Consider the following 23,654-nt stretch of genomic DNA (forward strand, 5'->3'; position numbering starts at 1 on the left):
GACTAGTTTTGGGCAAATAAAGCTTGTCATCTTTTTTGTTAGTGCACATACGAACATTTGTACATATATTTGAGTCTTCTTTGACTTTTTTCCACAGGCGAATAAAACTCAAGCAGAGCGGAAAAAAAATATAAACGACGGGCAGGCAGGCAAAAAACAAAATGCCAACGCAGGACAAGCTGCCAAATTAACAGAAATTTGGATCGTAGCCCGAACTTTTGGTCTCCGCAGGATAGTGCCCAGGACACTCGCCTCCTTCCAATTTTGCAGTGACAGCAAGCCAACTGAAATAATCCCGCAAAATATTGTGTGCGCATTTTGGATTTGTTGTCTTTGATTTGGCGCGGTTTTTCCACTATATATGGGGTTTTATTCAGGCTTTTTTATATACATACGTATACGGGTATTACAATCTCTCTACTTAACATGTTTTGGCAGTTGCGCATGCTGGAGCCCGGCTCTGCCAATATGGGGCTCATAAACAATTCTATTAAAATAAATGTAGCATATTTATAAGGAGTCCCGGCCGAGTTGCACAAAGTGAAAGGAAAAGCAACTTAAATGCTTTATAAATCGACTCGAATTTGTTTTCCTTTTAGGCCCAAAGTTATAGGTAGGCCAGAGAAAAAAACAAGCGAAGCAACAAATTTTGATGAAAGGCATGGCAAAAAATATTGATAAAGAAGGGCCTCCGACGAAAGATGATTGATTTTATGGGTTCGGGCCAAAACAAAAAAAAAACGGAGGAGTGGGCGGAGTAAAAATGATGATGGAGCAATGAGTGACCACTTGGCCAAGAGGCTGGGACAGGAAATACGCAAAAGTACACAAGGATATTACGTACCCAAAGCAGTACGAATTTAGGGGACTTTTATGTGCAGGACACGAGGATAAGAGTTCGAGTTCGAGTAAAAAAGAAAAGATGACAACCCACGAAATGAAAATCGAAAACCAGGCCGCAAAAGCAACCAAAACCACACAGAGAAGCAAAAGAGTAAGGGTGCGTATGAGAAAATTTGTGTATTTGCCATAAAATAATTTATCAATTGGAAAATTTCTAGACAGACTGCGAAAGGAGTAGGAGGGCAAAGGAAGGAGGTCCTGAAAGGAGTGAACCGAAGGACGGAACTTGAGAATGTGGGGGAAAAATGTCCAAGTATTTTGCTATCGCCACCCTCCATCTCGTCCTGCGTGCGAGTCCCTCTGTGTGAGTGGTGTGTGTGTGTATTTGAGGGTAAAATTATGACAGGAGGAAATAAAAAAGCATAAATTTATTACCGAACCGAGGACGATGACTACTAAAACTTGGCCACAGGCCCGTGGGGAGCACTCGGTGGAAAGTAAAGATCATAAATAATCGAAAGGGCGACAATATTGGCGCAGGACAATGACAATGAGGGGGTACTATGACGTTTTGTGGAGCATATAAATATCCTTCGATTCGATTCCCTTCGATTCGTTTCGATTCGAATTAAAGAGGTTGAAAAGTGGCAGACTGAGGACGTGGACGTGGTGAAGCCAGAATAATAGTACAACAATTTGGCGTAACAAGGATATCAAATTTGCACAAGCTGAAACCGAAGAAGAGACCGCGACAACGACAACGAAACAAAATAAAAAGGATAACGAGCACAATAAAAGAAATGAAATCGTAGCCCCCCGAAACAGTTGCTAATTGGACAAAGCAACCGAAAAATGAAAGCCAAGCAACAAGAGGATATACGCGCCAAGGATTCCCGTCCGCCGTGTGTGACCCAAAAGCCAAATCCCAAAGCTCTCTTCATTTTTTGCCTTCTATTCAAATGTACAAAAAACGGAGATCCGAATGAAGAAAAAAAACCGAGCTTAACCGAAATGAAATAAAAGAGATTGGCTTAGTTAGGTCTAATTTCTCGGGCAGACAAAGTGCTTAAAAAATAATTACACGCCGGCAATCAGCAAGTTGCGCTGGCACAGGAAACAGGAAACGCCATACACGCGACGTCATCCGTCCGTCCGTCCGTTCGTCCGTCTGTCTTTAACCTTCCGGTGGTCCTGGTTCCCATTTGGTGGTTCGGGATGGTGGTGCTACTCGTTAGCAATTGACCGCTTGCTGGCACGTCAAATTCAATTTAGTTGCCGGGCCCCCGAAAACGCCATGCCGCAAATTCGCCAACTTACAAGTAATTAGGCAGCTCAACTGCAGCTGACCACGCCCCGCCGCCCACAAGGCGACCAAAGGCCATCGGCACACACACACACCAAAGCACACACATTCACACACACACACAGCTACAGCAAGGACACTCAGGACACGCGTCGTCAGCTGCTTTGCGTGGTCGACGGCATCGTTTGCTTGATTCTCATCGCCGCAGTGGCGTGTGGATGCAGCTATAGATATGTATATGCAGAGAGAGAAATTGAGGAGTCAATTGAAGGAAATTTAATTTAATTTATTTAAGAGTCAAGTACCATCTTCAGAAATTCTAAATATGTATATATCCCTAAAATACCGCACTCTACAAATTTTTCATACAATGTTTAGGACATATTTTGTACGAACCACAGAAGTCTTTTGAATTCTGAAACCTTTTTAAGAGATGTCAAAAAGCATGCAGTACATAGTTTTAAAATAAAATACCATCTGCAAAACTTATAGATCTTCATTTCTTTCTAAGAATATGTAAAAAAAATCCTTTCGAAACTCACTCTTCATTTTCATGTTTTACATACACATTTAATTTAATATATATTTTAAGAGAACCGCAGAAATAACATGCGTTCTAATATTTATTCCAAAGGTGTCAGAAAGTATGCAGCAAAAATATTCCATCAAAATTCCGCGCTGCACATATATTGTTGCATACTTTTGGGTACTTAAAAAAATTATAGTGTTATGTATATTTAGTTTCTAAGCCAAAAAATGTGTATTTCCCCCAGTGTAATTATATTTGTAGTGGCTGCCTGCAGTTTCAGTTGTCGTTGGCTAATTGCACATTGTTCAGAGATGGTCGCTGGCAGCTAGAAATTGTTCGCTTTCTTTGCCGCTCTCCGCCGCCTTTTTACGTGTTTGACATGCACTTCAGCCTGGGTAATTACCAATTTGCGGCGCCAATTTGGCTACCCATATCCGGCCACACCAACGCAGGACCTCCTCGTAGCGCAGCCAGCAAAATTTAATTAGTTTGCCATCCAAATGCTCTGTCACAGAGTATCTCTCTCCCGCTTTCTCCACCATTCAGTAGTCATCGCAAATGACACTTTTGCAACAAGGATAAGGAATACAAAATGTATAAAAAAAAACAAGAGGAGCAAAGGGCATTCGATGGCTGGCCGCAGGCGTCGCGCAATTATGAGCAATCGCAGCTATCCCTTTGACCCTTTGTAATCTCTTTAATGGCAGGACATCGACGATGGCAACAGGAAGAGAAAAAGCGAGCGTTTCGGGCCCAGTTTAATTTACTTCAAGTGGCCGTCAATTAATTTAATTTAAGCCTCTCGCACAAGGCATGATTACACTTTGACACTTTGACAACGCACAGCCGCTGGTGACCCTGACTTATCTGTATAGCAACACGGGACGAAGGGGGCCTTAAAGGGTTAACTAAAGGTTAACCTGGTTTCCGGGTTGCCAGGACAATCGAGGTCGCCTTGAGCCAAACTTTAATTAAAGCCATCTCGTCCTGCAGCATAAATGTCGATGCACTTTCTCTCGAAATTATGCACAGTTTTTCAATAGTCACACACTGGGGGTGAATCAGGACACTTGACCACGAAAAGAGCTTTACACTGAGGGAATTAATGGTGTTTTTAGCCAAACAATATATTTATCTATTCCGAAAAATAAATATTCTTTAAAGAGGGAATGAACTTTCTTGTAACTAGATAATAAATATATAATGGAAATTGAAAACCCACTATACTATTTAATCTGGAATATCTTAGAACATTCATTCCTGAATCATACATTTTCTTCTACAAATTTTATCAAAAGGTAGTTAATTAAAGCAAACTTCAAAGCAAACCATTCTTATCTGTCTAACAAAAATCTTTTTATATACAATCTAGTCTGCAATATCTCAGAATATTCAAACCAATGCATCAATTTGTTCCCACAATTTAGATAGTTTGGTTTTCCCGCCGTGCAGGGGGAGCACAGGAGCAGCTGCTGGATCTGTATTCGATTTCAAGGACACTCAATGGGGCAGCTGCCTCATCCGCATCCTCGTTCTCGTCCTCATCCTCATGGTCGTCCTCGTCCGAATCCGGATGCTGCTGCTGGTAGCCGGAAGAGCTCTTCACAGTTTATAGCTCCAAGTGGCCGTTGGCAAGTGCAAGTGGAAATTCTTGAGCGCACTCGGCTCTTCAACTGATTACGGTTTGTTTTCCATGCAAGCAACACTCTGGCACACACACACATACATACTGAGGACTGCCCCTGGCAAGGATAATGGCCAGGATATATGTATAAAGTATATATATATATAAAGGACGTGAGGAGATAATGCGCTAAAATGATTAAGTTGACACACTGGCAAACACAATCGACAGCGGGCATTTTTAATTGGCCTGCACGGAATGCGCGGGCGGGAGAAGGTTAATGAAAATTTGATTAAACATCTAATTGATTGGCGGTCTAGCGTGCAAGGGCATTGATTTTTGCCCGGCCGGACAGAGGATGGTATTTTTAATTTGATTAAACTCAAGACGCTGCAAATATTTAACGCTAATTAAACTCGACAACCAACAGAAGCCATTCAATGGACATGCCAAGGACTAATTAAGATTTTGTCAATTACTTATGGCGAGTGCCACGCCCCACAGAGGAAAGAGTGAGACGGAAAAGGAAGGTCCTGACGCAGCAAACTGCACGCTTCGCTGTATCCTGTATCCTGTGTGTGTGTGTGTGTGTGGTTGTATGCAATCATTAAAATTAATTTATTGGTTTCATTAACTCGGCTGCCGAGTCTTTAGCAGCTCTCGGAGCACATTAGGCGCTTCTATGCCCGCCGATAACCCCTCCTCCTTTATTTTTCTGAAAAGCAAAGCTGCAGCAATTCCTGTCCCAGGTCCTTAGTCCTTAGTCCCGGGTCCTTCGAAGCCAAATGACACCCTGACGACATTTTGTTTCATTTCGTGCGGCAACCAAGCCAAAATCCGTTGAAAGCATAAGCCAGAAAACAGAGGCAGCGGGTTCAAGCCGAGGAAATGGCTCTTCTACTTTTTTCCCCCCCTCCTGAAAGTCTTCGCGCTTGGCTGACCAACAATGAAAATATAATGTCGCCGGACCTCCACAATCCTTCGTCCTTCCAGTTTGCCGGTCCTTATTGTCAGCAGCCAGGGGCGAAAAAGAATGGCGCTAAATGAAAATGAACTAGAAATAATCATCATTAGGCACGGAGGCCACCTTTATGAACTTTGGCAACAAGTACGTACTTATGCTTTAAACTCGAGCCACCGCGAAAGTTCCGCGCCCCAAACTAACTTGGACAATCGAGTTGGCGAGAACGCAACCGGAAGCCCAGGTATTGAGTTTCATGCCTAAATTGAATTATTTCTCCCGAGTCAAACAATGGAAAACTTTGCCTGCGATATGAGTGTGTGTTGTGCAAATAGTTTATCCGTGCTTCAACGAATGATGAGTCACACATAGTTATGGCACTGAGAAAATAGTTATTTTAGGAAACTAACCTTAATTTAATAAAATATATGTGACTAACTCTGGGGATTATATGAATATTACCTTCAGAAAACAAATGAAACTCAGGTTCCTTAGTATATATATATATATGACCTAACTCTTCAGTAATCAGTTTAGAACTACATTTGAGAAAAGTGTTAGTAAATCGTTTACAGCTTCAGTGTTGGACAAGACTCTAAGAAGCAAACTAAAACAAATGTTGAAAAAACTTTAGGATAATGTAGTACGGATAATAGATAATATACAATATTTTGTATGTTCAAAAGTTTAAACAGAATATTAAATATATACAAATATATACAAAATATAATATATTATCTGTTTTTCGAAGATTATTCACCTATCAAGGTTGTTTGAAGGAATGTAATTTTTCGCTGGCAGAGCTGCGTTACCCACACCTTTTTTCCAAATAGAACCCATTCCCTGGACTTCTCACTACCCTTTTCCCCCAGTGCACACATACCGGGGGGCTGTCAGGACTGTCTATATCTAAGCAGCTCAACACCACCCCGTTCGGTATGAAAGGCACCCGCTTGATGCATTGCACTTTGGCGTGTTGCTGACGCCGCGGGCGAGCTGCGAATGCCGCAGTGCATTTGGCAAATAAGAAAAATTGCATAAATTTCATTAAACTCGAAATGTCAAGCAACTGTCGGGCGGCGAACACCTCCCCTTTAACCCCTAGCCGGCAGCGGGGGTGTGTCGGTGGCCCTATATCAACGATGTGGCTGTCTGGGCCACGGCCTGGCAATATTAAAAATTGTGCACCAAAATCCCCAAAGTAATTTATTAAGATGCCTCATGATGTTTCTACGTTCTGTTATATATATATATATTTCTTTTTTTATTTACGCGCCGCTGACTTTACGCCATTAAAAAACACGGGGCAACCTACATAGCGAAATCATTTTGTATGCAAAGTTGAACTACAGCTATTGCTTTGTTCTGGGCAGACTTAAAACAGAAGGGGGATAAAAAGAATCCCGAGATATAGCCATAGATATGAAGGGCAATCCAAGGGGCCAACTAAAGCATCTGCAGGGAAGTAGAAGTCTCCCGGCAGATTCGAATCATCCATCGTTAGCCGGTTGACATTTATATGAGCTTCTGGCCGGGTCTTAGCCATTTTTGGCTTTGATTGCAATTCGCAGTTTTTGTGGCCAAGGCATTGTCATAAATTACTTTGCATTGCCTTTTATTCTGGGTGTGTGTGTGAGTTCGTATTTCAAAATCGTAAATCAAAAGGGGGTAGGAGAAGAAGAAGACGAAGAAGGAGGTGGAGGGTGTGAACCATCGTCTTTGCCACACTGCGTATGTGTGATATTTCATAAGCGTGTCATGAATTCTAATTACCTTTTGGCCATCGGGGCAATTGCCATTTCTATGCTCGGCTTTTGCACACACAATTCATAAATCTCATTTTTAAATTGCTTTTCAAACTTTTTACACCACGCACACGCACATCGAAAAATCACACAGTTGAAATATTAAATTCCATTGCGCCAGCAAAGAGAGCATGAAAAATAAACAGTATTATTTAAAAAATTAGTAGATAATGTGAATAATTAAATTTCACCGAATGCATAACTATATGATAGCATGCAAATTTAATACGAATTACAATAATAATAATAATAACAATAGTAATAATAATATTCATCACGGCCACTTTTTTTGCTTCTATGGAATATTTAAATGTTTCCTTTGTCGAGCTGTGCACTTTGTTTTACCGCTCTTTCCGACCATTTTCCATTCATTGGCTGACCATTCAGTGCCAGTGATTCATATTCCATGTTTCCATGTTAACGTCATAATCTGCGTTATGCAGTTTAGCGTATCAATTACCGCATAGCAGCAAAAACTGGCATGTGAATAAAATATATTGCCGCGCTGTGCGGCGCTCATCAGTGAGCGATATTTGCGATAGATAGGGCCACGCGAAAGGGACTCGAATAAATAGCGGATAAATGCACTCCAACTGAGGGTCTCGACTACGCACTACCAGTTCCGGAAAATGCAGCCATTACATATCACTTTATAGATATTAATAGTATCTGAATAACTGAGTAAGTAACGGTGAGATACAAGTTATTTAAGTGGGTCATACAAATCAGTAATGCTTTTAACTCGGTAGAAAATGTGCCTAAAAGTATGCAGCAAAAACAAAGTAAAATTTGTTGCATACTTTTTGACACCTTTATAAGTAATGCTTCTCTTACATTTCCTTACATTTCCATTTCATGTCATAGTTGCATTACAATATAAAACACTTCCAAAGTCAGTTGACCAGACTAAGAAAAGCTGTCTAAAAGTATGCAGCAAAAATGTAAACGTTATCTTTCAGAGTTCAGAATTTGCTGCATACTTTTAAACACCTCAATAATTAATTTTAAAACCATAGTGATGTTCTGCAATTTTTCATATCATGCATGTCGTAATTGTAATACCACATAAAATACTTCCGCGTGATAATAACCCAACTATTACTAAAAGCTTTCAACCCAATATACCCCCAACTACCCAACAAATCCACGTAAATCACGAGTATGAAAAAATACACACCATCTCGTTGTGGAAAATAAATTTACAATTTTTCGCAAATAAAAACGGCATTTTCCTTGGCCGTATGAATAAAGAATGTAAATCTGCCAAATCAAAAATTGATTTGAATGGGTATGCGGTAAGTACAGTTGAAATGGGGGAGCGAACGGTGTGGGTTCGGTGAATAATTGAAAGTGGGCATTGGTCAATGGTACAACGTTGATGACATGAAAAATTCATTAAACGCGTGAGGCCACAAAAAGGGGCAACCACAATGGGTGCGGTCCTCGGTCCTCCGATGAAACTGGAACTGCAAATGGGCAAAACGAGCCATTGATGGACGCGGCGGCATTGGTGGAAAATTACCATTAGAAATCTCAAATTTCCTGGAAATTCAATTTCAAACAGGTCGCCGCTAAAGGAATCCATGCCGATGGCTCAAATTAGCAAAATGCGGTTGCCAGCAGTCTGACAAATATTTGCTCCCCATTTCAGCGTGTCCAACGGCATTGGTTTAGTTAATAAATTAGTAAAATGTTCCTGGTGACAATGTTGTTGGTCGAGCGGTTGTCAAACGGCTGGCGCGACAATGAGCCTATGATAATAGAATTTTTGTGCAGCATTTTTGTTCGCATTTTGTGCCTCATGAGCGACAGCTGCAATAATAATAATAGCGGGGAAAAGCAGCAAATGCAGCAACACCAGCCACACCATGCAACATCATCATCGGAGGCAACTAAAAATATGTTAGACAAGCGCCAACATTAGCAAAGTGTTTGTAAAATATGCCAACAACTCGATTTGCCTGGTTGTTGTAGGCCCCCGCCCACCCTTACAACACCCCCATTTTCATTCTAGCATTCTAAATATTTTGCGAAAACCCAAAACATATATGCGGATACCATATATACATCCTATATAGAACACACACACGCCATTGTTTGAGGTCGACGTTTTGCCGGCCGACGCTTTTGACGTTGCAATAAATTTCCACGTTTATTTATTATTGCGCCGCACGTCACTGATAATTAAAAATAAATCAATTTTTAATGGCTCCGGCCGGCTAGCTAAACCGAGGCCCATAACTCGGCTCTTCTGGATGAGTGGACTACGGTTATGAGGTTGTGCCGCACAAAACCAATTAGCACACGTTTAGGATCGAAAAATTTAATAAGGTGCCCGCCAGTCAAATCAATATTGAATATATATATGTTATGCTGGGCACGTAGTCGCTAGACAGACGGAAACACACATGCTTTTAAGCAAATCAGTTTATGATCCAGAAACAATACTTCATCAGGCATGGCGCCTTTTCGTCCAAATGGCCAACAATAAGCTCAACTTGGCTTAGATCGAGCAAAAAAAAAAAAATACGAAAAACAGATGGAAAATCTTGATGCGTCACGTTGTTGCAATCATTGGGCCTGCGAGGCAGATTGTGTTTGGAATCAGCAAACGTGGCAAATGCCGCTCAAATGGTTAACAATTGTCCTGGCCAATTGCCATATATGGCTTATTGAATGGCCAGAGCAGTACGTTTAATCAACTTTTTCGCCTAGCCCCATGTTTTGGCTTTAATTATGCAGTCAACTCTTTGCGGTTTATTTGAATGTCAGCCATTTTATGGGCTCTGCATCAGCCTTCATCCGCCGTAAATCTAATAACATAAGCTCCGGGTTCGCAGATCCCCGGGTTACAGTCACAGGAAAAGTCAGAGACCTTGTTATTTATATGCACGCATAAATATCAGGGCCAGTGTCTGACCACAGTTGACTTGGCAACCGCAGAAAATGGCATAAAAGTCAACATGTTGAACAGCAGCTGAAAAAATATAGCCCCAGATATTATGCTATATGGTGTTGGTGTTGGTGTTTGTGTGCGAGAGACTTTTCATATCTGGCCGGGGCTATAAAGTATAAATTACTGCAAATGTGTTACGCAGCGCAACAGTCCGCACACGCATATACCCAGAACCAGAACCAGAACCACAACCCCTAACTAACTAACACTTATTAAGCCTGTGTGTTCCACTGTCTTTCTGGCCCTCTGTCCTTATGGCCCTCTGTCTCTCTGTTCAGGCCCTGACTTCATCTCCGGGTGAAATACGACCATAAGACATCGGCCGTAATCAACATGCGTGGCACTATGGTACTGCCTGCGTTTTACACATGCGCCATGCCATTTTTCCGGTGATTAAGTGTTGATAAGTCTATAAATTAACTCGAACACACGCGTCTGCCGACAACGCAAGTCAGCCAGACAATGGCTGCGAAATCGCAGGACCCTCCATGGTGCACACGTCGGCTACGCAATATGTAAAGCCATACACATATATTAATCATACGGCAAAGACATTTACATCTGTATGGCCCAATGGTCGATTGTAGTTGCCTACTTAATGATACGATTTCCATGGGGCATAAAAGTGTGGCAAGTAAAAGAAATTAGAAATTCAAGCTGAGAAGCGCATTGCAGGTGATTACAATATCAGATATTCAACAAATAACATCCTTTGTGCTGTGGTCACAATGAAAAACACAAGCTCAACAACCGATAGTTAGACGATAATTGTTTATTGTGCGTAAGCAGCGTGGGAACTATTTGCATAAGAGTCTTGTGGGAAAAATAAAATAAATTGGAATTTGTCGACTAAAGCTGCTAAATTGTTTTGAATATAAAAGAGGCTCTTCAACAATTCGCAGCAGTTAAAATCAGATTTGAAATGAGAATAACAAACAAATAGTGTTTAGGTAATTGCGAAAACACATACCGCAGGATATCAATTCTTCGCCAGGGGCATTTGGGTACTTGGGAATGGATTGTTTTAGATAGGATGGATGTTAATAGGAATGAGAGTGGAAAATCTCTGTACAGATCCTGAAAAGATGGTATGGTATGTAATACAAGACTTTGAGGTGGAATTCAGCAAACATCAGTTCCAGAAAGTACAAACTTATTATCTTTTGCATTGGTCACACAAAATGACGGGTTTCATAAACAAAAGATAATTGAATATTTTGCGTAGCTTGCGTGGGAACTGTTCAATTAAGTTTGCATTTTTGAGAAACCATTTATTGAAAATTTGAAAATTGGGTAGTATAAATACAGTACGAAGAGTATAACCCACTACAGTTTACAACAGACTTTAGGAGTGAAAAGTATAATGTTGTTCCAATACTTGCGAAAACCAACACCCACGGATCTTCTTACTTCTCCGGAGTCATTTAAATACTTTGAATACGGGATGTTCTGTATGGGATGGCATACTCCCGCAAAGTATAAGGCTTTGTACTATACTTTTGCAACTTTCATTTTTGGCTGGTGTGTTGTCTACTTGCCAATCGGAATCAGCATAAGTTTCGTAAAGGATTTAAGAACCTTCACGCCGAGCGAACTGTTGACAGTTCTGCAGCTATTTTTCAATGCAGTTGGCTTGCCATTCAAGGTGCTATTCTTCAATCTTAACATTTCTGGATTTTACAAGGCTAAAGAGATATTGAGCCGAATGGACAAACGTTGTCATACTTTGGAGGAACGCATAGAGGTGCATCGATGGGCGGTCCGTTGCAATATGGCCTATCTTATCTACCAGATGATCTACACCTTGTACACTATATCCACTTTTCTATCGGCTGCTCTCAGTGGAAAATTGCCCTGGCGTATATTCAATCCCTTTGTGGATTGGCGAGAAAGTAGGTCGAATTTTTGGAGGGCCGCCGTGAACGAAACAGCACTTATGTTGTGTAGTGTAACCCAAACCCTGATAAGCGATATATATCCCTTGCTTTATGGCTTGCTGCTTAGAGCCCACATCAAACTTCTGCAAATGAGGGTGGAGAAACTTTGCACAGATCCTGAAAAAAGCGATGAGGAAAACCAAGAGGATTTAATCAACTGCATCAAGGATCACAAGCTCATCAAGGAGTAGCTAAAAAATAAAATAATATTTCCGTTTTATATTTAATTTTATTTAATTCTAGATTTGCTGAAATAATACGACCTACAATTGCCCGCACCATCTTCGTACAATTCCTTTTGATTGGACTCTGTCTTGGCCTGTCCATGATCAACCTTCTTTTCTTCGCCGACATTTGGACGGGTTTGGCCACAGTGGCCTATATCAATGGCCTGATGGTCCAAACCTTTCCCTTCTGCTTCGTTTGTGATTTTATCAAATCGGATTGTGAACATCTTGAGGTGGCTATATTCCACTCCAACTGGATCAACACTAGTCGCAGATACAAAACATCTTTGATATTTTTTTTGAAGAACTCCCAAAAAACCATTTCCTTCACAGCCGGCTCTATTTTTCCCATATCCACAGGCACAAATATTCAGGTAATGGCTTTAGAATTATAAAATTTAATTAATTTCAAAAGTATTTCATTTATTTTCAGGTTGCTAAGCTGGCTTTTTCTGTAGTTACTTTTGTAAATCAACTAAACATTGCTGACAGGTTGACAAAAAATTAATTGACTACAAAGTTGCTGCACAACATTTTTGTATTAATTAAGAAAATGACACTACAGTTGTGAGTCCCTACAAATTGCATATCTTTTATCATAGTTTTATTAATATCAATTAGCTTTTTTCATTAGTTTAAATAAAGAATTCACCTTTAGACCATTTTTGTGGTCAACTGTGTTAGTTGAATGCCGAGAGCTGACAGTTTGAAGAAGGATTAGACCCATACTACCGACACAAATGACCTAAGTACACATGCACTCTGCTTAGCTCTAAAATCAATTTAGCCCAACCGCAACGAAAACATATAGATAACAGCAACGACTACCAAATTTTGTGGGCTATCTAGGGCAAGTTGAGGGAAAACAAGTAAATAAACAAACAAACAGAGGGTCTTAAACAGGTTTTTGGGGTTGAGGGGGGCAGATGATGGCAAAGTCAATTAAAATGCAGGAAAATTAATTGCTTAAAATACGCATAGAATTGATTTACAAATTCGCCAAGGACATCGTAAACAAGAAATCTGTTTTAATTGCGGTTGAGCTGGGAGCAAGGACTCCAGACTACAGGGCTCGGGACTCCACTCTTCCAGATACCAGACTCTAGAATCTCATGACCCATTCCTGGAGCAGCCAAGAAGTTCAAAGTCTAGCCGCTAGCGAAAATGTTCTTGTCTTTGATGTGTGGCCAAGAGAGGAAGGTCGGTTAGGAAAATGTCTGGGAAAATGGCGGATTTACATAAACCAAAAATGGAGGCCAAGGCAAATTCCGAGATGCAGAGCGCTCATATTTAATGGGCACCGCAGCGAAAGGCCTGCGGAAAATTAATTTGCATTTTTCCCCCCAAACAACAAGCTTGGCATACATTTGCAATTGAGTTTTGTACATAGTTTCCCGCCGCCACACGGCAACACAAGTTTACCAAACACAAGTTTTCACTTGCCCAATTCACTGGGGCATTTGTGGTGGGTTTTTGGGTGGGTGGTTGCTTGGTTGAGGCGCCAAAAACTTAATTCGCACAAATGGCCAACAACAACAAGAAGGAGGCCTTATACATTTTACCTCCCCTCGAAATCCTTGTCTCCAGCCGCCAAAAAGGATGCCATAGTGTTGTTAACACACACAGAGAAAGCGGCACGCGTAGACGCATTAAATCAAATTAAAAGCCCCGCTAAAAGAAGTGACAAAACCCCAGGTAAATCCCATTTTAAATACAAATAGCATGCGTACTCCTCGAGGGCATCTGCGGATGCAGGAGTCGTCTGTCTGCCGTGAGTGGTTTTGCGGATTTCCCGCAAGGACTCCTCCACCTCCGCATTCCCATCCTGTTTTTTTTATATCCTGGTCGCTGGCATACATTTTTCCGCAGCTTAGCGGGCGGTGCTTGTAATCTTAGTTTAAGTTGATTGTACGACACGAAGAGTTGGGGTAAAAAGCTAGAGCGAGATGGCAAGCGACACGATCCTGGCAAAGTGCTTTAAATAAAAATTTGTGGGCCTGTCTTAGGAGAGGTGGCAAAATGTGTTTGTCTGTCAGTTGGCGCATAAGCCAAAGGCTAAGGGTTGACTTTCCGGCCAACTCTTTGGAGTTTTTCGGTCGGGAATTGCTTTTAGCGTAATTGCAAGGATACCCCCAAGGAGCCAAGTGGCGAAGGTGGGCCCAAAAACACCTCCCCAGTGCCTGCTTTTTAGGCCGCCACGTCGCTTTTCCCCACTTTTCAATTAAGCCGCTTCGTGGGTTTTGCACTCCGGCTGTTTTCCCAACTAGTTTTTTTATTAGTTTTTAACCTTAGGCCCAGTTGCAATGCAAACTCCATCATCGCTGGGGGATCGACCGAAAATCAACTCGTTCAATCAATCAGACGATCAATCAAAAAATGCAATCACCATCAATTGCAGGCAGGGCCCAACATAAACAAACGTTTGTGGGTTTTTCGGGGGTATGGTAGAAAAATATAGCACACACAGATTCCGGCTCATTCATTAACCCGGCCGAAAAACCCTTTGGCCTGGAAAAAAAATAGCCGAAAATTGCAAATCGGCAATTCACTACAGTTCAGGTCGGCTTAGCTTACTTGACTATTCAAGAGGGAGGTGGTGTTAAAAAACAAAAAACAGAGGTTTTTAACTTTTTCTCTGTAGTTTACGATCTGACTTTGGAGTACATGTGTCGGTGTGCGGCTTGTAAAAATCACTTTTTAAAGCATTTTTGGGGCCGGGCGACAGATACACGCATTGAAGCGTGGGCACTTTTGCGTTTTCCAGGACGAAACAGGATGAAACAGGAGGAAAGCAAAGGGCCACACCCAGCCAGCATATTTATTTTATTCCAGCTCGTTCTGGCAGTGCATAAAACTGTTTTTAACATGTCCTGCTTGCTGCTCCTGCTGCTGCTGCTTTTTGTTGGCAGTCCTTTTTATGCCAACTGTAAGCGATCCGCTCGAAAACTGACACAAATACGGGGCTGCCGAAGCTAAAGTGCTGAGGGGTTTGAGGGGTTTGCAGGACGAAATGGCGGAAGCCGAGTGTTGGACAAGCAGATTTAAACCGTTACGGTTTACCTGCTACCATCCAGCACCGCACATATATGTGCATTTACATATATATAGCTGGTATATATATTTGCCAGCACACGTACATATTTAAATAAAACGCTTTCGCAGGACAACGCCGCACTTTGCGCAATCACAGAGGCCAGTCGAGAGTCGAGCTGAGGGGCAGTTTTCCACCCGAGCGCAGAATGCCGGGCGAGAATGGCAGGCGACGGCTGAGTGAAACAGCTTCCATTGATTTCACACAGCTTTGGTGAAGAAAAACATGTAAAAGCCGTTGCAGTGCCACAAAAAACAGCAGGGGAAGCTTAACATTATAAAAAAGGCACCGACTGGCAGTTACTCCAGGATAACGAGGGCAGCGAAAAAAATATAATCATATCAATTTCCACTAAATAGACAACTTTATAATATCCTTTGCAAAGAGGAAATTTTTTAATTAAATTTCGATATTGTATTTTTAATAATTAATAGACCACTTTTTAAAGTTTTTTTTCCTACTTTATTGGCTGACGTTTATTGGCATTGGCATAACGTTCTTCTTAATAAGGATATTTCCTGTAAGCACTGAAAATCAAGTTATTTTAGGGTTTCATTTTGAAAAGATATTTTTATTCTTAAACCTAAAAATACAGTCTTTTTAACTTCGATACATAAAATAAGCCAGCTTGATATCTTGACTACAAAGTGCATACAAAATAGAAGCATTGAACATGAAAATACTTTAAAATTCCAATAATCCTTTAAGAACTAACCTCTCAAGTACATGAACTTTCCGTTTCTGATTTCGTGAGTCGCTTAAATAATAAAAGTTTCTAACGATCAGCATAAGCCAGTTATTATTCCAGAATGCATTTATATAATCCCACCCTTAAGATCTCAGAGATTTAGATGTTTTTCATAGGAATAACAAAAGTAATCAATGTAATATGTGGTCTGCATTTTCCCCCACCCTGTCACATAAGTACAAATATACCCTTGCATCCCTGCGAATACCTGTTATAAAAAGAAAACCCCCCTCCCCCACACACACACACCAATCCAAATGCAAATACAAATAGAGCTACAAATGAGGAGGGGTGAAAAGCGGTAAGAGAAAATGTTGTCGTCACGTGGCCGCCGCATAAGCTGAAATGAGTTACATCAAATGCTTTTGGCTTTCACAGGAAATGGCAGCGCAATGCATTTTTATTTACATCTAAGGACAGTAAGGAAGGTGAAAAGAGAGAAGAGGGCGAAAGCAAGCCATTAAGGAATTGCTCGGCAATTGAAATGGCCAAGTCAAATAAAAGGCAGCCAGACATTTTCAGCGGACTGAAGGGGGGATTGTCATGCATTTGATTAAAATTAAAAAGACTCGGACCCAGCCGAGGCTTTGATGTGGAGTAGAAGGAAACCACAGTGCCATATCAGCGGGATATCCTTTGGGCTAAGGTCCTTTTTTCCAATCTGTATTCTCCATCCCCTGACATTGATTTATGTGAGGTAACTTAATGAAAAGACCATTGCCACTGGTTTGTATCAGCTGCTGCAGGTAAAAACAGCGTTGATCATTCGCTTAAGCTAAGCGAAAATAAATTACAAGGTATTAGGCTGGGGGGTACAGTAGTGCCAAGGCCTCGAGAGCCTCGATCCATCATCAATTACGATTAAATCCATCAGGAATTATGCGTCAAATTGATTGAAAGTCAGTTGGCACACTGAATTATGGCATTAAATCAATTTCCCTTTAGTTAAATCAATGGGGCAACTATTGCGATAGACTTGGGCCATTGCCCCCGGCTTTTGGCTTCGGGCTTTGGCTTGGGCATTAGCATTAGCCTGGGCCGTCACTCAAAGTCAGCCAGCTGGCTGAGCTGAGCTGGAGAGCTGTAGAACTGTAGAACTGAAGCTGAAGTTGAGCTCGGCAGCAACTTAAATCGCCCCAGACTCCCCGGCTCGAGTGACGGCACAAAACTTTTGCCAGGCCAATAAAGTACGGCCAAGTGATGGCTCCACCAGCCAGCCAGCCATCCAGTCAGGCAATCTCCTGGAGAAGAGCCGGTCCAAGGCAGGCCAGCCAACCCAGTGACGCATCGACCTGTAGTCTCCTCTCCTCACTGAGCTCCTAAGAAATGAAAATATTTTCTTGCAATTGCAAAATAGAAGAAAAAAACTAGAGAAAATGGGTAAGCATAAAAAAGCAAACCCAATGAACAGAGGGAAAAACTGCAAATCGCAGCGGATCCGAGTGTCTGGAGTCTCTGCAAGCGGAGCGCGTCAATTGACTGCAATAATTCTGGAAAATGTGCAAAGTGTAAGGCCGGACTGTCGGACTGCCAAGTAATTTATTTATCAAGTTTCAAGCTGCAGCTTGAAAACTTAATACGCCGCCAAATTGAATGCAACACAGGAGTGGGAGTTAGATGGAGCTTTCTTAAATTTAACACGGCTAGTATAACTTTGGGCACTAAAGCCCCCCGATCGTTGACTTTGGCCAGGGCACACTGGCCAATTTGCACTTTACCACAAAATTCAATTTACGCATCCTGCAATGCAGCAAAATCCTGGCCAGTAAGTAGCAATTCATGCGTGAACCTGACAAGGACACCCGCAGCCATACACACCCACATATCCACAAATACCAGGGCATACAGGCAAATAAAGGGAGAGATGGCAAATAAAAAATGAGAAAATGCGACAAAAACACCCAAACGAGAATCCTTTGTGCAAAGTATCGGAATGACATTTATGCTGAAAGACATATGATGCTGGGGACTTGACAACTTTTCTTTATGGCCCCACCGAAGCCCCAATCAAACCACTTGAACCCAGCCAACCACCACCCACCGCAAATATTTGCTGAACGCAATAACAAGCTCGATTCGAGTGCAATGTCGAACAAAAGAGAAAGTGTGGTGGCAAGTGATGGCCATTTTTCCATCGGGGCTTTCATTAGGCCCCCTCGTTCTTGGCCCACTTGGCAGGCATTGCCGAGTTGGCCCTGAATATGCCAATTGAATGTAGTCTAATCGAAGCGAAATATTCAATATAAATAATTGATGCGCACTTTTTACAGTGTGGGCGGTGCCGGTGCAATTCCGTCGACAGCAGCGATAAAAACAATGGCCATGCCAGCCAGCTGCTGCAATGGCAAAACAATTTTGCATACGCCTCTAAATGCATATATGAACAGTGGCGATCAACCGATTAGATTATATAATGCGAAACGAATTGAATTGAAATAATAATAAATACTTAAAAACAAATCTAAAACAGTAAACATTTATATTTGCTATTTTATGTGAAAAATAGATAAAATATTTTATGGCAGAAATAAATAAAGATAATAGTTTGAGAATACACAATATGTATCTTATTTAAAATCACTTTTATTTATTTTTTTATTTATTTATTTTATTTATTTATTCTCAGGTGAAAAGGCATTTAAAAATGACCAATAAAGTTTTAAAAGTGTATAAAAGTATGCAAAGATATTTTTTTAAAAATCTCAAATACTGATAGGTTAATTTTTACTGCATACTTTTAGGCACCTTAAGATTAAGATTAGCACACTGCTACACAACTGGCAGCTTAATCTAATCAGTTTTAAAAGTGTCTAAAAGTATGCAAAGAAATTTTTTGAATATTGAAGACTGATCTATTTAATTTTACTGCATACTTTTAGACACCTTTATAACAGATTTACAGATACTCATTTGATTTACAAATAAATCGAGGTATTTATTATTCGATTTTAGTATTATAAATATTTCAAAAGTGCTCTTTCTTTGACCGCCACTGTGCGTGGGTACTTTGAAAAAGCAGGTCCTTGTGCGCCTTCTATTGCCCACTGATTGATGTCCTTTTGGCTGTTGTTGCCATTGTTCTTGTTGTTCTCGCAAATTGGTTTCTATTGGGTCAGAATGCACACATATGTATGTGGGTGGTGCCCATTTCAAGGTTGCAGCCGCACCAAGGGTCCGCACCCACACACCTACACACCCACACACACGCAGGCAGCAGCACAAACAAACAAAAAAATAAACCATTGCATACTTATGAGGGCAAAGTGTATAAGGCTCAATTAAAATTTTACGCCCGTTTGCATTTTAAGTGCATGTCCTTGTGTGTTTGTGTGGGTATGCAGAGAGCGGGTTAAAGACGGTTTAAGGACTTGGCTGTGTGAATGTGTTTGTGCCATAGGCCCGACTGTTAGGTAGTTAGCCCAGCCGGCAGCAGCAGCTGCTGACTTGTTGTTGGCCAACTTTTCCCTGAACTGCAATACACAAAGCCTTTGCATGTGTGTGTGTTAGCACTTTGTTTTGGGGGGCCAGAGTGCACAAAAGCGTATTTAATGAAACGGAACTTGAGGCATAATTGAGTAAGGGCTGCCATGGCAGATTTGACAAAGCCGGATTGCTCTGACCAGATGGGTTACACTCAATTTTTGGCCCCAGCGCTAAAGGCCATTGTGTTGTGTTGCAATAGAGTAAAGTATTAACAAGGGAATATGCAAATAATGTTGGCATACTACATGATGGGCCATCACAAGCTGATACTGCTGCTAAGAGTGTAGGTTTTGTGGTTTTATTTGGGTCTGGTAAAGGAATATGCTATCCAGAGGTAAATATTTATATATTTATTTAAACTATTTGTAACCATGATTACTTGATATAATAATTTTTAAATTCATTTTAAGTTTATTACAACAGTTTATTCTAATTTTTCTATATTCACAAACCGAGATCATGAGTTAGAAGTTAACAAAAAACCCATAACCAATAATATTTGCTTTAACAGCAGGATGCTTACAAAGCGTCAAAAAAAATATTATTGCAACAGTTCGAGTTGTTTATCCCGCCCACACACGCCCCCTACTAAACCACCCACCCATCTATATATCCATCTATATAGCCACCCACCGCTTTGTCTAACCCGCATGTGCAATTCATTTTTTATTATCACTCATTTTATTGTTTCGGCCGACGTCGCTGCTCGAAAAGAAATAAAAACAAAATCAACTTGCGAAATATGTTGAATATTTTACATAGAGCACAACAATGGCTATAACTAAAAGGCGGCAAATAAAATATGCAACAAAAGCGAGCGTGCAGCATGAGAATAAATTGAAAAAGTGCAAAACACAACGGGGGAAAATGCGAGAAAAAAATAATCTACATCCATATACACTATATATGGCAAAGGGAAAATGGGAAATGGAAAATGGGAAATGAGTGAGAGAGAAGTTGGTTAACAAATTGCTGCGAATATTAGAGGCGAAGTCTAATGCAGCGGCAACAGACAATGGACCCATATTTCTGACAACGAATTAAACAAAATCCAGCTGGAAACTAGAAACGAATGTGTGTAGTTTTTCAAGATTGGTATGAGGAAACCAAATAAACTGTGCAACTGCGAAACTGCGAAACTGAAAATGGGAAAAGGAAGGTCCTGGCAACTGGATCGATTTTCAGCTGATGATGAAGCAGCCAGCAACATGTGTGTGTGTTTTTTTTTCTCAGCTTTTTCCTTGGATTCAGCAAAGCATTTCGGCTGGTACGTGGGATCCGGTTTGACTGGAAGCTTTCATATTTCCGCCTTGCCTTAGTCTGCTGCCAGGACAATTTTTAAAAATTCAATTTTCCCCCAACATCTAAGCGGTGTCTATATGTGCATGTCTTTGCCATAAAAGTTGCAAACAGGAGAGAAGCTATAGAAAATTGCCTTTTGCGGCGATTCCCTGGCAAAAGGGGGCAAAAATGAAAACAAAAATATCAACAATACTAAACCAGGAATAAACTATAAAAATAAACCCCCAGAATTGGCAACACAAAGTAGATATATTGAAAAAACATGGCCTAGGTGGCTTTTGGAGTCCGTCCATCCACCCGTCTTTCAATTTTTAAGCAAAATGGAAATGGAAAATTGCACAAAATGCAATTTATGCTCATGAAGTAGAAATTGTGAGAAAGAGAAACATAAATTTTCATTGGGATATCCCCTCATCCAAATCCTCAACCACTGATGCGATATATATGTATAGGCGAAAAGTACAATTTCATTTATTTGCCAGAAACACGCCCATCGAATGATGCATGACCCCAAAAATGGAGTGCCATGGATTGCCATTTGCTGCTCAGCTGTGCGTTGATGTCTAATCCTTAATATTAAATCCATACAATCAATTTGCAGACCCAAATTGTATGGGATGACAGGGCAGTATTATTACCCAGGGACTGCAGGATATCAGGATATATCTGGAATTCAATTTTCTGCATAGATACGCAGCACAAGCGGCGTGCTGCTCCTGCTGCTCCTGCTGCTGCTGTGTGCGATATGAAAAATGCAAAGGGAATAATGAAAGTCACCTTTGGCACAATAATTCATCATTGTGGGTGTTCAGAGGAGGCGTGGTTGGGTAGCTGGGCACCATCATATCAAATGAAATGCATAGTCATGCGATGTCAGCGCCCCAGACAAAAGCAGAGTCCTAGTCCCATATATGTATGTACTATATGTACCTAACAACGTGGAAAAACAAATAATGCAATTTTTTGTGCAGCTCCTGCTCTATCTCGTGGTGTTGGTGACATCAACACATTTGTATGTGTACTTCCGACTGCAATCTACGCACGCAGCAGACAGTTGATGTATGACCCCCAGTGGGTCATGCCAGCGAATGGGAATGAAAATGGGCGGGGTCAACAGCCAGGGAATTGCTGCTGAATAGATGGGCACACAAAACGCTGGCCATATGTCAGGGCATCAAATAAATATCATAAATTGCTGGGCCAAAGGATCTGGGCAGGGCTGTAAAGGCAACAGGAATGCTGGGTGTTGAGCGTTGGGTGCGCAAGAGTAAGTGAGTAAGGATCTCCTGTCCCGGGGCGGGAAACAATCAACATTCCCTGGCCAATGGCTGGTTGCCTGCTGTTAAAGAGAATGGCCCAACGCTCCTTTTCATATTTCTTTTTACACCCAAAAGGCCTTAACTATTTGCAGAATTTATTGATTACTGTCCTGGGTCAGCAAGGCAGATTTAAGAAAGTTACGAGCAGGGAAACTTGGCCAAGTTGAAGCTTAAATACTCTTTCAGTTTTTGAAAGAAAAAAAAAGGAGTACAGAAAGCACTAGAGTTTTAAAATCTCTTGATGGGGTGCCTAAAAGTATGCAACCAATAAGTATACTTTTTGTTGCATACTTTTAGACACTTTTATTGGTGATTTACCCAAGTCACTTTCTTCCATTTATTAAAGAGGAAAATATGTATTTGTAACACTACTGTAAAATCTTCTCCGTATATCCTGATCCTAAAAGAGTGCTAAAAAATTCAACCTTATATTTTAAGCCAATTAGTTACGTTTTTGTTGCATACTTTTAGGTACTTTTATTGGTGTTTTAACCAAGTGATTTTTAAATTGTAATTTGATAAGTCCATCGCATTATTTTATTTTTTAAAAAGGAAAATATATATTTGAAGCACTACTCTGACATCTCCTTCCTATATTTTTAATATCCCTTTTCAAGGGCATAAAAATCGCAGCAGCCAGAGGGCGATAAAAAACGGATTTACGCCTTTGATTCAAGTGACAGAGCGACAAAAGGAACAGGGCTCCGCTGAACAGATAATGTCAATATTAGTCGCCTGCATAATGTACAATAAATGGCAAAATAATACAAAAGGCAGTGAGCAGCACGACCGACAGGACCGCGGCAAAAAGGGATGAGAAATCAATAGCCCCAAGTAACAAAGGAACAATGAAAATGAAAAGGACCCTACACACACACACACACAAAGAAAAACGCACCAAGACAGGGACACCGAGTGCGTGTAACAATTTTGTATCCAAGCCGGATGCCAAATAAAAAAGAAATTTGTCAGTTATGGTTTATGTGCATTTGCCACAATATCCAATTAATCATTCCCCTTATGGATGGACTTGAAGTCTTCCGTTCCCTGCCATTCGATTTTTTACTTTTCACCGCCGGATTAGCATTGGCCAAACATTTTATGAAAATTACAAACAGTTTTTGAAAAATGAATCAAAACATGCGCACGTCATAAATTCCGTAAAAAGCATAATAAATAAAGGGAAATAATAACATTTTTATTACACTGCAGTCGAGGGTGAAAATTCGCCGGAGCGTTGCCCAAAAAGCTGTCGAAGACGCAAAAATCCCCCCAAAAAAATATATAAAGAAAACCCAACAGCTTCTAATACTTTCGAATGGCAAAAGTTTTGCAGCTCCAACGTTTGTTGCTTTTAATGATGCCATCATAAATTATTACATTGCTATTTCGTTTTATTGTTTCACCCGCGATTGAGCAGCTGGAAATTTTACCTAGCTGGGGGGGGGGGGGGGGGGGAGAAAACAAGGCTAAACGCAATTATTATTACTTTTAAAGCATTTTTATGCCCTTTTATTTCCTGGCCA

At 40.9% G+C, this 23,654-nt stretch overlaps 2 protein-coding genes across 3 annotated transcripts in view; one reads left to right on the top strand and one right to left on the bottom strand.

Annotated features, from left to right (window-relative positions):
• The window catches only part of LOC108014433 (limbic system-associated membrane protein), a 131,196-nt gene that overhangs the window by 68,003 nt on the left and 39,539 nt on the right, over positions 1-23,654 (bottom strand). The gene's annotated exons all lie outside the window — the stretch shown is intronic.
• Or98a (Odorant receptor 98a) lies at positions 11,366-12,847 on the top strand. Its single transcript, XM_017082336.4, has 3 exons — positions 11,366-12,145; positions 12,202-12,559; positions 12,619-12,847. Exons 1-3 carry the CDS (start codon positions 11,385-11,387, stop codon positions 12,691-12,693), a joined length of 1,194 nt encoding a protein of 397 aa, XP_016937825.4. The 5' UTR covers positions 11,366-11,384; the 3' UTR covers positions 12,694-12,847.

This window comes from Drosophila suzukii, chromosome 3, assembly GCF_043229965.1.
Source record: "Drosophila suzukii chromosome 3, CBGP_Dsuzu_IsoJpt1.0, whole genome shotgun sequence".
NCBI lineage: Eukaryota > Metazoa > Arthropoda > Insecta > Diptera > Drosophilidae > Drosophila > Drosophila suzukii.